A 13,690-nucleotide genomic window follows, 5' to 3' on the forward strand; every position below is an offset into this window, starting at 1 on the left:
GTGAGGAGGTTACTGCCGGTGTTGTAAGAAGCTTTGTGCAGTCAGAATACGGTCAGCAGCAAGTGTGTGTTTACATCCAAGGTTCAAACCAACACAAACTGGCTTTAAAAATAAACAAATGTACTATGTCACACAATGAGAAATTGGGAGGTAAGATCTTTCAAGAACTGGTTACTTTAAGGGTTAGACAAGGCCATAAGGTGCCCTATTCTTTCTGTTCTCTGTGCTGCTGTCCTCAGCACATTGTCTTCTCCTCAGGATTATCGCCCTCATCTAACAGGTGGAAAGGAGACATTCTTTATTACTAGGAGTGGTTGAAGTGAACTAACTTTGCCTGCAGCACTGCCCCAAATTCACAAGCAATTAGTAAGCAACTGGGAGAAAAGAATAGCCTCAGACATGAGGTATAAACAGTTCTTTTATTATAAATAATCAAAGTTGATAAAACTGGAAAAATAAACATGGCTACCCAAAGTAACTAAAACAACACAATGGCCAATAGTTAAACTCTCTTCAAATATTAACACTATATGTATATATCCTTCAATCTGGTAGCTTTTTATAGTTTTTTACCTAAAAGAATACTACATTAATCACAATTTGCTTAAATTAGTCTGCTATTACACTTATAACAATCATCTTTTAAATATTTAAATACCATTAGAATACAACTTTGATCATTTCAGGAAATGTGCATTTCAACTCAACGAAATACAGTGGTACCTCGGTTTCCAAACGTAATCCAAGACTTGTGAAACGTTGAAAAACAGCTGACAGCTAGGCCTCAGGATCTTGCACTCAGCGGAAGCTGTGTGGCATGTTCGACTTCTGAGTTGTGTTTGAAAAACGAAGCATTTACTTCCGGGATTATGGCATTCATAAACCAAAATGTTCGTCAATGGAGACGTTCGAAAACTGAGGTACCACTGTATATTCATATATATTTACATGTTTTACTCTTTTCAGAATAGGTCACCTCCAGACCTCTTGGAATATTTCACCCTTTTCTACGAAAGTGTATGCGACTCATAAGTTCTTTGAACTTCAGTATTAAGTAGTTGTCTTTCCATGCTTCATAAGTACTTCTAAATTTGTCATAACTTTTTTTCAGGTTGAAATTTGATCCAGCTTTTTTAAAATAACTGTCTTTTTTCCATGCTTCTCTCCAGGAATCTTTGACTTTTTCCAAATAACTTTCTTTTTCAGATTCTTCCTTCCATATTCCTTCTCCTTTTTTTAAGGCTGTTAATTCAGCTTTAAGTAAGTTTCTGTGAATTTTCCAATAGATTTTAGAATCATGATTTAACCCTTTAACAAGAACAGTTTTGCCAAGGCCTCTTCTCAAAATTTCTTCATTCAGACTCACACTAAAATATCTACCCTTGAATAAAAAAATAACACAAATCAATTATTTAAGAAAATTGCTAGTATACATCTATTTACTTTAAAATCGGTCATTCAGCAACTTTAGTACTCCAGGAAAAAGCCAAAAATATAAAGCAAGAGGGTCCCCAAGACAGCTAATGCTAAATTCAAGAATTTCATTACTAGAAGAGATCCTTGCTCAGTCAATTGCCTCTTTTATAACATAACACAGAGTTCTCCACAAGCTCATAAGTCTCCTAACCCCAAGTGGCAAAGAAACGGTAAAGTATACATAAAGGGTTTTGGGGGTTGTTTGTTGTTTGGAGGGGGAATGGAGCACACAAGATAGCAAAATGACAGGAGGCCACAACAAAAGGAACAAAAACGTAGACAAATGCAAAATGAACTGAATCATCACTGAACTGTTAAATTAGTTGAGAATTCCAGTGTCATGGAAGGCACTGATATGTAAATGAATTTTTAAGACTTTCCACAAGATAATTAACATAAAAATAGGCCTGTCCTTGAACCTTCATCCTTCAGGAAATTTCATTCATGGGATACCTCACTTCCTAATGAAATCCACTAATTTACAGTATAAAGGAGAGCCTGCTTAGCCATTTCTATAGTCCTTGTGGGATTTTAACCTAACAAGATTAATTTTAACGCAGTACTAATAATTTCATAGCTTCATTAGACAAATAATTTATAGTTAAATTCTAAAAATGTGAAGATTCCAGGTTTACAGTACAAGATAGTTTCTAGGACTAGCTAAAGGAACAAAGTAAACTTTTGCTATTTTAAATGCAGTAACTCTTGGTATATGATGCTAACGAATTAATACAGTTTTAAAAGTTCATCATATTCTTCTCAATCTCTTAAATTTTAAGAGCTCGTTCCCTTAAACCAAAATCAGAAAAATTAAATTCAACCTCACACATTAGTAAAATTCAACAGATGTAAATTACCACAGTATACATATAACATACTTTGGTCACCTCCTAGGAAGCAATATAAGGTAAAATATATAAAGTGAAGTGTGGGTTCAGGACCCAGGAAGAGCTGGGCGTGAATACAGGCTCTTTCACTTGGTTACCCTGAATCCCACGTGTGCATGGGAATACAAACAGTGATTCCACAGGGGGTTTGAAGATAAATAAAATAAACTCCTCAACTGAAAAGAGAAGATAATATTGTAAGGCCTTTGACATCTTTTATTTAATTTTGTATTATCTACTTTTAAATGTAAGACGCTTCAAGCAATCAGTGTTAGATAATTCTTATTTTGAAAGAACTGAATATGACCTGGACACGCAACAATTTATGGATTTCATTAGGCTTTCTATTAATAATTTGAAAAACTTTTAAGAATTAAAAAGATTACAATTCTAATCACATTAATGTAAGGTTATTTTTTTCTTCAGATCATTCTTGTTTGTTACATAATAAGGGACTTTAAAAAATAAGAACTGTTCTTGGGGTGACCAGTTAGCTCAGTTGGTTTGAGTGTGGTGCTAGTAATACCAAGGTTGCCCGTTCGATCCCCGCATGGGCCACTGTGCCCCCCCTTAAAAAAAAAAAAAGAAAAAAAGGAACTGCTCTTAACCCTGTCATAATAACATTTCAACTATTTAATTCTTCTATGTTCTTTTTTCAATAATCACCCACCAAAAATGTTGAGTAAGGTATACCCCAGGTCTCAGGACAGTGACGTGGCAACACCAGTGACACAGATGAAGCTCTGGGCATCCCGTTACACAATGGTTATGGGCAATCATAAAGGTAAGAACACTCTGAGGCAGTGTTTTTAGATGACTGACTACTGATCAGTGTTCAAAGACTGAGCTATATTTACCTTCAGAAAATGTCCTTGCTCTTTGTAGTTTCCAACTGACAAGCATTACTCAACCAGTTGTTTCTAATAACAAGTGTGATATCATATACTCAGGCATAAACAAATGTATAGATTCTCCTTAAATTAGCAATATCCAGAGTCATTAATAATTTTAAGTTTGTTTCCTTTTAATTATTTTCTGTTTTTCTACCATAAACATACATAAAATTTTATAACAAAATTTATATACAAAATACCTGGTTCTCTATACATAATCACTGTAAGTAGCAGTTTAAAAAGACAAAAAATATTCAGTCCCATTATATATTGAAGGTTCTAATTAAAGATATCTTTATGTATAAATAAAAAGAATAAAATATTGCTCATGATTTCTTCATACTACTTACCCTATTCACTAAAAGATAGCAAAAGAGTGTTGAATTCTCCTTTCCAAGAAGTTGAAACCATAGAAGTTGGGAAGGTTTTAGTTCTTTTTGTAACCACGCCTTCCCAGTTTCAGTGAGTTCTACTCCAGCCAGCTTCACCAGCAAAACGCCACATGGCTCTTCTAAAAAGGTTAGGTAGAAAAGAGTTTAGTTTTACTATCACGTTGTGAAAGCAAATTCCAAAAATCCTTTGGCCCCCAAAAAACAACAGATTATGTTCATTTATAAATACCCAGACTCTCTAGATGTAGGTCCATCTATTTCTATATTCAAGATTTCTTTTCAAACAAGTATATAACAGATGGAATAATATCACAAACCAATTTCAGTAACCTCCACAACAGGATATGGGGTTTAACCAATTTACCTTTTTTTTAACCTTCCAGATTTATTTCTACAAATACACACACACACATGCACACAAAGCTATAGATAGGCATTTTAATAATATGGGCTCTTACTACCAATAAAACTGTATGAACTGCTTTTCCACTTAACCTAACAGGTTCTCAGTATTTGTGGAATGAATGCTTAAATGGATGAATGATGCTGAGTGGTTGGGGAAAAAAAGGAGGTTAAGGAGGAAAGGAAATCTGAAGCTAAATTAAATAGTTCTGTGTACGTAAGGCTAAGAGTTTAGAGTTATTAAAATTAAAAAGACAATTCTTTTTTTGCTATTTTAAAAATAACTTCTAATAAAAGAACACTAAAATAGTTAGTCTTATTATTCTTGCACCTTACTTACTTCTCCATGAGGCTATAATAGGTAGAGTGATAGGAATATGTTCAATTTCTAAACCATTCTTGGTTATTCGGCGTAATCGTCCCCGTAATTTAACATTCCTTCTTATAAATTCTACTGGAATATCTGAAGAACTTGTAAATTTTGATGTCTGCCAATTTACAAAGAGAAAAATATATTTCATTATTATTTTCACTTTAAATTAAGCATGTTAAATTATCTAAACATTTAACAAAACACAACCATTGAAAAATTACTTGGTTCTTAATTTTATGTTAATGTTGTAATATAATTTAACCAAAAGTGTTTACAGGACCATTATTTAGAAATCTTTGTTACTATTTTACTATTTCAAGCTACTATATAGAGAACATTAAAGAAACTCCTAATTTCTAAAAAGCTAACAACCTCAAAATGACACAATTCATCAAAAAGCAGCGAGTACAGATCTGTACTTGGCACCACACAAGTCTGGTTAAATAGTCACTATCCTGTTCTATAGATGTACAATCTATTCATGCAGGTACTGTTTGGCGAACCTAAACAAAGCTGAGTCAAATTAAATTAGAACTCTTAATCAACAAGATTTTTTTCCTTATTTTTTTATGTCGTAGGAGAAAAAGGCCCCTCTCACCCAGAAGGCCAACATTAGGAATTTAATTAAAAACCTAATACCTAATGCCCTGAAGTTAGTCAACATTATACCTATGTCTTCAGTATTAACAGTACTACAGGGACGAGCTTCACTCGTAATCATGGCTAGGTAAGAGCTTCACATACGCAGAAGGATGAATTAGTACCCGTCTTCCTAAGACAGTCAAGTTGAGCTAAACATCACACAAAAAAATTCCACACAAGAAAAATATGGTAGCAGACAAATCCAAAACGTGGAACATACAATGGGATAAATAAATGACTTGGTCACTCTAACAAATCAATGGCTTGGGGGAAAATGTAGGGGAAAGGGGTGGACTGTTATAAAACAAATGAGACAAGAACATAAAAACAAATAACAATATCTGGACCATTTGAATACTGCTGAGTAATTATCAATTTTAAAAAGACATCATGGAGGCAATCAAGGAAATTTTAATATGGACTGGGATTAGATGACACTAAGGGATTATTAATTATATTATATTTCATAATGTTATAGGACAAACTGATATTATGAGCCTCTTGATGCAAGGAACTATACACCATCACTTTGTTTACGCTAAATCTAATGAGGAAACAAACACACAAATCCAGATTGCAGGTCATTCTATAAGAAAACTGGCTTGGACTCTTCAAAAATGACAATGTCATGAGAGACAAAAATTTTAAATAGAGGTAAGGTGGGGTCATATTCTAGATTAAAGAAGACCAAAGAGACATGACAACTAAATACAATGCATGGTCCTTGTGGAATTTTCAACTGGGAAAAAGACAGTTCATATTCAGATTTACTTTCTCAAAATATCCTTTTTGAGTACGTAAATCTGAATGTAAACTGTATTTTAGATAACATTACTGCAAAAAATGTTATTAGATGGGATATTAATGTGGTTACGTTAGAAAATATTCTTGTTCTTAAGTACATTATGATTTATGGGGCAAGTTTCATGTCTGCAACTTGCTTTCAAATGGTTTCAGATGGAGAAAGAGAAAGCACAACTGTGGCAAAAAATTAACAACTCATTCATAGAGATACAAAGTAGGTGTTACAAAATTTTTCTGAATTTTTAAGAAATATTGGCGGGGAGGATTTGGGATCTATATTGTCAGCATTAGTTCAATAATGTGGAATATGGGGGGCGGCTGGATGGCTCAGTTGGTGAGAGCACTAGCTCTCAACAAGGTTGCCAGTTCAATTCCTACATGGGATGGTGGGCTGTGCCCCCTGCAACTAAAGATTGACAAGGGCAACTGGACTTGGAGCTGAGCTGTGCCCTCCACAACTAGACTGAAGGACAACGACTTGTAGCTGATGGGTCCTGGAGAAACACACTGTTCCCCAATATTCCCCAATAAAATGTATTAAAAAACGAATGTGGAATATGGGAAATGTAAATAAAAGAGAGAAGAAATCCTAAATCAAAAGATGAAGGGTTTGAGTCACCTGACAAAAGTTGTTTATGAAAAGTGTGTGGGAAAAACAGAGAAATATGGGCTAATGTCCACATAGATGGCTCCCAATGTGGTCTTGTGTCATCACTAAGTGGCACTGATGAACTAACGTCAATGGGAGGGGGTGCTCTAGCAATAAGTCATGAGTCTGACCTGGATCCTCTCCAGTTTAATATGATCACCACTGACTTGAATGAGAACATAAAGATGAAACATCACCATGGTCTGAAGCTTGGAAGGGCATGAATACTGAAAGTCAAAATTGGTATTTAAAAAGATCTTGACACTTAGAATGATAAGCTTAAATGTAAGTCTTCCCCTGTATTACACCCAAAACTAATGAAGGACAGAAGAGTAGTTGTGGGAGATAGGGGGGACAGGGGAGAAAGAGAGACAGGTTTTGTGAACTCAAAATGAAAGTGTGATAAGGTTATCAAAAAACAAACAAACCCCCTCTTCTGCTTTCCTGCTGCCCCCCACCAAATTGATTCATGTATTTTTTAAGGGCTAACAAGAGAAAAGATCCCTCTGCACTATTTTTACCCAAACTCTTAATCAGATCATTTAATAGTTTCACAATTTGGAAACCTTGAAAATACAAATATTACGGGACATATAGATTTTTAAGATAAAGAAAAAAGTAGAACGAAAACACTGAAGTCTCAAAAGTTTCAGTCTAAAGAGGATAAAAGTGCCATGGTGTTGGGGAAAAGGCAACAGTTCAATACAGAGATAATAAATGTAAGAAATAAATATACACAGAAGAAATCTATGCCAGATTGCAACATGACACTAAAATTACATCCTATGGCAAGCATCAGTTATATAAAAAATTACTTGTAAGTCTTGAAATACCAAATGAATTTAATTTCCACAATGGCTATTATTAAACCATTATTGAAAGGGCAAAAACACATGCTGACTGAAAGCATATTTTTTTTACACTGTACATCTTGCTTTATTCATTGAACAACAGATCTTAAAGACTGTTGGAAATAAGAAAGAGCATAAATTATTCAGAGCAAAGGGGCATAATTCAACTATGATCTAAATCTAAAACCACTATAGAAAAGTTTTGAGATATTCCACGTCTGAAATGCAAACCTAGTGATTACACCATTCTAGCAAATTAAATCCTTTTCAGATTCCTTTCTAAGCATGAAGAAAGTGATTATGGAAATAGAGGCTGTGTAATTATTTTCCATAAAATCCGGTGGATGTGTTACTTTTCAACCAAGATCTTAAAACATGTTCATTGTTCTAAAATACTATTTAAATGCTTCTAATGTGATTAACAAAATGATACCCTGCTTGAGATGAAAACTTTCTGAAGTGAGAAAAAATTAACTGTCTACTGCATTATTTTTAAACTTACCAGTCGAACACTTCTTAGAAGCAAGGTTATTCCAGTTATGGCCATTATGGCGCTGATGCTCTTAAGAAAGAGATTTAATGATTAATTCTCACTAATTATTATTCATAATAGTGAAAGTACTAATTAGAAGGGGAAAAAAGACTGTCCTTCTTATATCCAACTGTCCCAATAAGGCACATTCTTCAAATAAATGCCCACTTCATACAAAAAACTTTAACTGCCCACCTACCCATTAATCTTCCCCTTTTCCTCCCAATCTGGCATACACAGTAACTATTCACATAATAATGTATTGTTCTCTACTTATTATATTACCTTAACCATGAGTTCCTTGCATGCATGAATCAGTCTAATACTTTTTGTGCAATGCCCACAGTAAACTCACATAACCCTGAGTCTACAGTGGGAATTTAATTATTTGGCAGAAAACTTTATCACCAAAACCTTAAAATATAGTACCTTGGGAAATACATGTAGGTAAACAGCTGGGAAAAACTTGTTAATGTTTTCATAGCGCTTCATTTAAACTGATCTAAAGGAGTTTAATTTAAAAACCCTGCAACTCCCTCATCAAGCGTGATAATCTGGGGCTGCTGGATGGCTCAGTTGGTTAGAGGGTGAGCTCTCAACAAGGTTGCTGGTTCAATTCCCACATGGGATGGTGGGCTGAGCCCCATGCAACTAAAAACTGAAAACAGCCACTAGACTTGGAGTTGAGCTATGCCCTCCACAACAAGATTGAAGGACAACTGCTTGGAGCTGATGGGCCCTGGAGAAACACACTGTTCCCCAATATTATGCAATTAAAAAAAAAAAAAAAAAAGGTAGCCATAGTCTCTTTAAAAAAAAAAAGCAATAAAAGAGTGATGATCTGACATGTTTCCTTTAATAAATACAACTAGGTATATAAGAAATGAAGTTGAAAACATACACAACGGTACATTCTGTGATGGGTTATTTGATATAATATATCCATGCACTAACTTAAACACGGTTTCCTCTCCCAATCTTGCTGACGTCATTTTTCAATTTGAAATAACCCACGCATCTCTTCGCATCTCTTCCCGCTGACTTGAAAGAACGGAGGCCTTGTCGATTAATATGTATATATCTACCAGCAAACGTTTAGCTAGCACTTACTACGTGGTAGGCATTGCTTCAAGGACCAGAACTGCACTAGGGAGTGAAAACCAAGTCCTAGCCCTTGCGTTGCTTGGATGGCGAGTATGGGCAAGGCTGATGATCTACTCAACTTCCCAGCAGAAGTCAACAAAGTTAATCATTCCTTCTGAAAATACTATCTTAGCTTGGCTTCTAGGACACCTACTTTCCCTCCGCCTCCCTCACGGTTCCTTCTTAATCTTTGCTGACATCCTCCTTTTCACTCCCCAAATTCTAGAGAGTCCCCCAGGTCTCGGTTGGAAACCAGGACTTCTTCAGCTTCTCTGACTCGCTCCAAGATGTCATCCAAACTTTAAAAACTACTTAAGGTTTACGCAGCTCATTCCATTCCCACAGTGTCTGCGCAGTTCTGATCCCCCATCAACACGCGACTCCTATAGCTAGCTGCCCAGAACACCTGTAACTACGTTTTTAAGTCTAATGACCACCTTCAAGTTCACGCATCTCCGTTTAAAGTCTAATAGGCATCTTCAAGTTCACATGTCCAAAAAGTTCTCTAGATTTTCCCAACGCATCGTTTACTCCAACTCTTCCGCTACTTTCACCACCGTCCACCCAGCCGGCAGCCCCCGTTTGATTCCTCTCTTTCTTTGGACCCCACACCCAAACCATCCACACCACCAACGGGGTCTTAGCCACAGTCCTCTCTCGCCCTGTCGCCTAAGATATTCCTCCCTTGCTCGACCTCCAGTGGCCTCTTCACTTAAAGTTTAAAAAACAAAAACCTCCTCTCTCCCCGGACCTACAGGGCCTACGTGCCCGGCCCTCCCCGACGGTCTAATGGCCCCGCCGGCCCCCGGAGCCGGGCTGCGTCGCACTCGCAGGAGCCCAGGGCCCAGCACAGTCCTGTCTGTACGTAATTAGGCAGCGCTGGTGTCCGCGGCCCGCTGCGCCCACCCTCCCGGCGCTGCGAGCCCAGCCGGGCCGCGCGCCCCTGGCCGCCTCGCCCGCGCCCCTATTGCTGTGGCCGCCGGAGCCCGCTGCCCTCCGCCCCTCCAGGTGCCGGCGGGATCCACTGCCCGAGGCCTCCCCTGGGCCCACGCGGCCCTGCGCCCACCACCTGCCCGGCCAGCGGGGCTGCGGTACCCGGACGAGGCGCAGGTGGTCATCCGCCCACTGCGAGATCCGCGCCACCACATTGGGCGCCGCTCCGTCTCGGTCGGCGGGCGGCGAGGCGGGGGCCGCGGGCCGCCCCGCCATGTTCCGGGCTTCCCGCGAGCCCGCGCCGCGCTCCTCGGGCGGGCGACAGGGGGCGCAGTGCTCCTCCCGCGGACCGCGGGGATCGGCGATCCTCCGGCTGTTGGGGCGCCGCGCGGGTTGACAAGAGTCCCCTTCTCCTCCTCCTGGGATTGGCCCCACGACTGTCCATTCGCTCTTTCCATCGCCTGTTGGCGGGCCTCCCAGCGCTTCATGAGACATCCTAATAGTGACCCCTCAATATTTTGCAGGGTTTTCCCGCCGCGTGAGTGATACCTGTGGGACAGGAATGGGACTGAAGGATTCTCGGCCATGCTGGAGGAAATATGATCAGTTTGTGACTGCAATTAACCCAGGCCCAGTGTGGATTCCTCATGTGCCATGCAAGACAGGAAATTGAAGTAATTCATTCCTCCACCTACTTCTAATACAACAAAATGCATATTTCTTATATTTGAATTGTGTTTAAAACTCTCACAGTTGCTTTGTAAGCCTAATAGCAGATGCTCTGAATCTCTGAACTGTTAATTAATAAAAATATAGAGAGCTACTTATTCAAGAATTCAATACATGGATGTTAAGTGAACTCGTGGTAATCATTTTACAATATATACATAACATCAAATCATTATGTTGTACACCTAAAACTAATACATCATGTGTCACTTATATATCAATTTTTTAAAAAAGAAATCAATACAGCTAATATATTTTAAAGCAAAAAAAATGAGATCAAGGACAGTGCAAATGATACAGTAATATTTGTGTAAAAAAGTTGTGTGTGTGTGCGTGAACCATGAAAAGCTGTGTACGAAACTTATAACAGTGATTGCTCCCCGGAAGAGGGGTTGGAGTGAGAATGAGACGGAGGCTTCACTCTGTGCCAGCTCTAACAGAACAATTTTAAATTTTGCAACGATGGAACTGTTTTATATCTGCACTGTCCAAGTTCATAGTTAATAGCCACTTGTGGCTATTGTGTGCCTGAAATATAGCTAGTGCAACTGAAAATAATTTTTTAATTTAATTTTAATTTTTTTTAACTTTTATTTTAAGCTCCAAGTCAAGTAGTTGTTTCAACCTGGTTGTGGACGGTGCAGTTTACAGTGGCCCCTGCGGGAATAGAACCAGCAACCTTGGTGTTATGAGCATCATGCTCTAACCAACTGAGCTAACCGGATGGCCCAAATTTTTAAAAATTTTATTAATTTAAATTTAAATAGTCACTATGGCTAGTGGCTATCACTTATGGCTACCATATGGACAATGCAGGTATATTATTGGATTTTTTTTAAACTTATGTATATATTACCTTTAAAAGTCAACTTAGAGTATATTGTTTTCCTAACACATATTGTGAGCAGTGTCTTCACAAAATGTTTTGCTTCAGTACTGTAGCTAATAAAAAGTAAATAACAATAGCTAACACCTAGGTCTTGCTTACTATGTTCTAAATACTTTTCATATATATTAATTCCCTTGATCCTCAAAGCAACATTATGAGGTAAGCACTATTATTAATTCCAGTTTTAAAGAGGAAATACGTACAGAGTGATTAAGCCAGGAGTCAATGTCACCCAGCCAAGAAGTGGTGAGTTGGGATATTGTGCTGGGATTCAATTCAGCCAGTTGGCTCTGTCTGTGCATGTAACCACAACGCTGCCTCCCGTAAAGGCAATCAGCTAAATCACATAAATCCCTATAAATTTCCAGTGAAATGATGAGAAAAATCCTATTAAAAAGACCGACTACAACCAAAATCCTTAATCAGTATTTCAAATAAAACGTAAGTTCTCTATATTGATAATTTTGAATAGTGTTAATAAATGGGGAAAAGATTTCTTCATGGTCAATTTTATGCCAATTCTGCTTCTTTTGCTTTTCCAATGTCCTCTGTCTTTGACCTCCTTTCTGCTCTTTTTCTCATTGCCCTGCTTAAAGACATCTGTCTGTTCTCCCTACTTTCCATGCCAAAGTCTTTTTTCTACACCCCTAATATCAGCCAACTGGGTGTCTCTAAGTCCTCAGATTTCTCAAAGTGTCTTTCTCAGTAATTCAGCATCATCCCACTAACCATTGATGTGAGTAGTTCCTGCGCCAGGATTCCTGTAGATTAACCAGAGATTTAATATTCTCCTGGGTTAGCCCCACCAACAAACCCTACTCATGGTACTGTTGCTTATGTGAGTAGAGGGGATACACACAAAAAGCCACACTTCAATTCACTGCCCTTCTCTTAATTTCCCACAGTACCATGAACACAAAGACTGTGTCTGTAGTAGACTTATTGGAGGTTTGATATTAACTAGGTGGAGTTAAATTAAAAAAAATAAATAAATAACTGGATGTTAATGTGAATGTTCCCAGAATCCAAAGAAAAAAATTGAATATTTAATGGGGACCCCCTCACAAAAATGGCCCCGTTTTTAGCTTTGGTTTCCAATTTCAAAGTCGACCACTCCATTTTTCTATCACACCCATTGTTATGGACTAAATGTTTGTGTCCCCCGCCACAAATTCATATGTTGAAATTCTAACTCCCAAGGTGATGTTATTTATTATAGAAGGGAGTTTTGGGGAAGGTGGTTAGGTGAGGTCATGAGGGTGGACCCCTATGATGGGATTAATGTCCTTATACAAGAGGAAGAGAAACCAGAGCCCTTTCTCCCCCTACCAGATGAGCACACAGAGGGAAGGTGGCAGTCTGCAAAGCAGGAAGAGGGTTCTCAGCAGGAACCGAATGTGCTGGCATCTTGGTCTTGGACTTCCCAGCATTCAACATTGTGAGGAATAAACATCTGTTGTTTAAACCACCCAGTCTGTGGTAATTTGCTATAGCAACCCAAGATGACGAAAACACCTAAGCACCTCAGGACCAGGAGGTGAGGTCGTAACTTCCTTGGTCCCCAAACTATTACCCCCTCCACCCTTCAGGTCTGTTGGGAATGATCAAGGCTGTCACTCTTTCCTATTCATTGAAGACTTTAACATCTGAGTTCAAGTCTTTCGCTTCATCTCAATTCCTGTCATTATTCTGATCTCTCGGTTGACTGGCTCATGCCCAATGCCTTTTTCCTCTACCCCACTTCAGTCATCCACTCCCACGGTTACACTCTGGATCTTGTCTTCACCGTAAGTGACGACAGCCGCAATCACAGCCCTACCATCCTGCTCTCTCACCACCACCTCCTGTTCTTGTGGTTCACTTGTGAAAATACCCCTCCAGAAATAACTCTGTGAGCTGCTTCACATGACCCACACGCTGAACCATGTGCTGTTCGTCGGCGCCCTCTGGTCCTCAGTTCCCATCTTATCCAGCTTAGACTGTGTGGTTTGGCATTATAATCACCGCCTTGAAAATAGCCTCAACTCCAATGCCCCTCTGCCTCCTTGGCACTTGCCTGGCAAAACCCCAACACTGCATTACACCCACCCTGCAC

The 13,690-nt window shown here is 38.6% G+C and overlaps 1 protein-coding gene across 4 annotated transcripts; it reads right to left on the reverse strand.

Moving 5' to 3' along the window:
* Positions 1–400: 400 nt before the first annotated feature.
* Positions 401–10,514, reverse strand: MISO1 (mitochondrial inner membrane subdomain organizer 1). Of its 4 annotated transcripts, none has more exons than XM_074326795.2 (5): positions 10,140–10,514; positions 7,872–7,931; positions 4,391–4,538; positions 3,607–3,767; positions 401–1,381 (listed from the first exon to the last, which is right to left on the reverse strand). In XM_074326795.2, exons 1-5 carry the CDS (start codon positions 10,470–10,472, stop codon positions 998–1,000), a joined length of 1,086 nt encoding a protein of 361 aa, XP_074182896.2. In that variant the 5' UTR covers positions 10,473–10,514; the 3' UTR covers positions 401–997. The 4 variants fall into 4 exon arrangements, with proteins under 4 accessions (XP_074182896.2, XP_074182908.2, XP_074182914.2 ...); XM_074326807.2 differs by lacking the exon at positions 10,140–10,514 and adding an exon at positions 10,111–10,129; XM_074326813.2 differs by lacking the exon at positions 10,140–10,514 and adding an exon at positions 9,800–10,088.
* Between the last annotated feature and the right edge of the window lie 3,176 nt (positions 10,515–13,690).

Source organism: Rhinolophus sinicus, chromosome 17 (assembly GCF_057876585.1).
Source record: "Rhinolophus sinicus isolate RSI-liver-muscle chromosome 17, RSI-T2T, whole genome shotgun sequence".
Taxonomy (NCBI): domain Eukaryota; kingdom Metazoa; phylum Chordata; class Mammalia; order Chiroptera; family Rhinolophidae; genus Rhinolophus; species Rhinolophus sinicus.

Excerpts from the sequence above, each read along its gene's own strand:
- MISO1 (XM_074326795.2), bottom strand. The coding sequence starts at position 10,472 with ATGTCTCATGAAGCGCTGGGAGGCCCGCCAACAGGCGATGGAAAGAGC. Across the intron at positions 4,539-7,871 it reads TTCTAAGAAGTGTTCGACTG|ACATCAAAATTTACAAGTTC; the intron begins GTAAGTTTAAAA and ends GTAAATTGGCAG. Across the intron at positions 3,768-4,390 it reads TATTATAGCCTCATGGAGAA|AAGAGCCATGTGGCGTTTTG; the intron begins GTAAGTAAGGTG and ends TAACCTTTTTAG.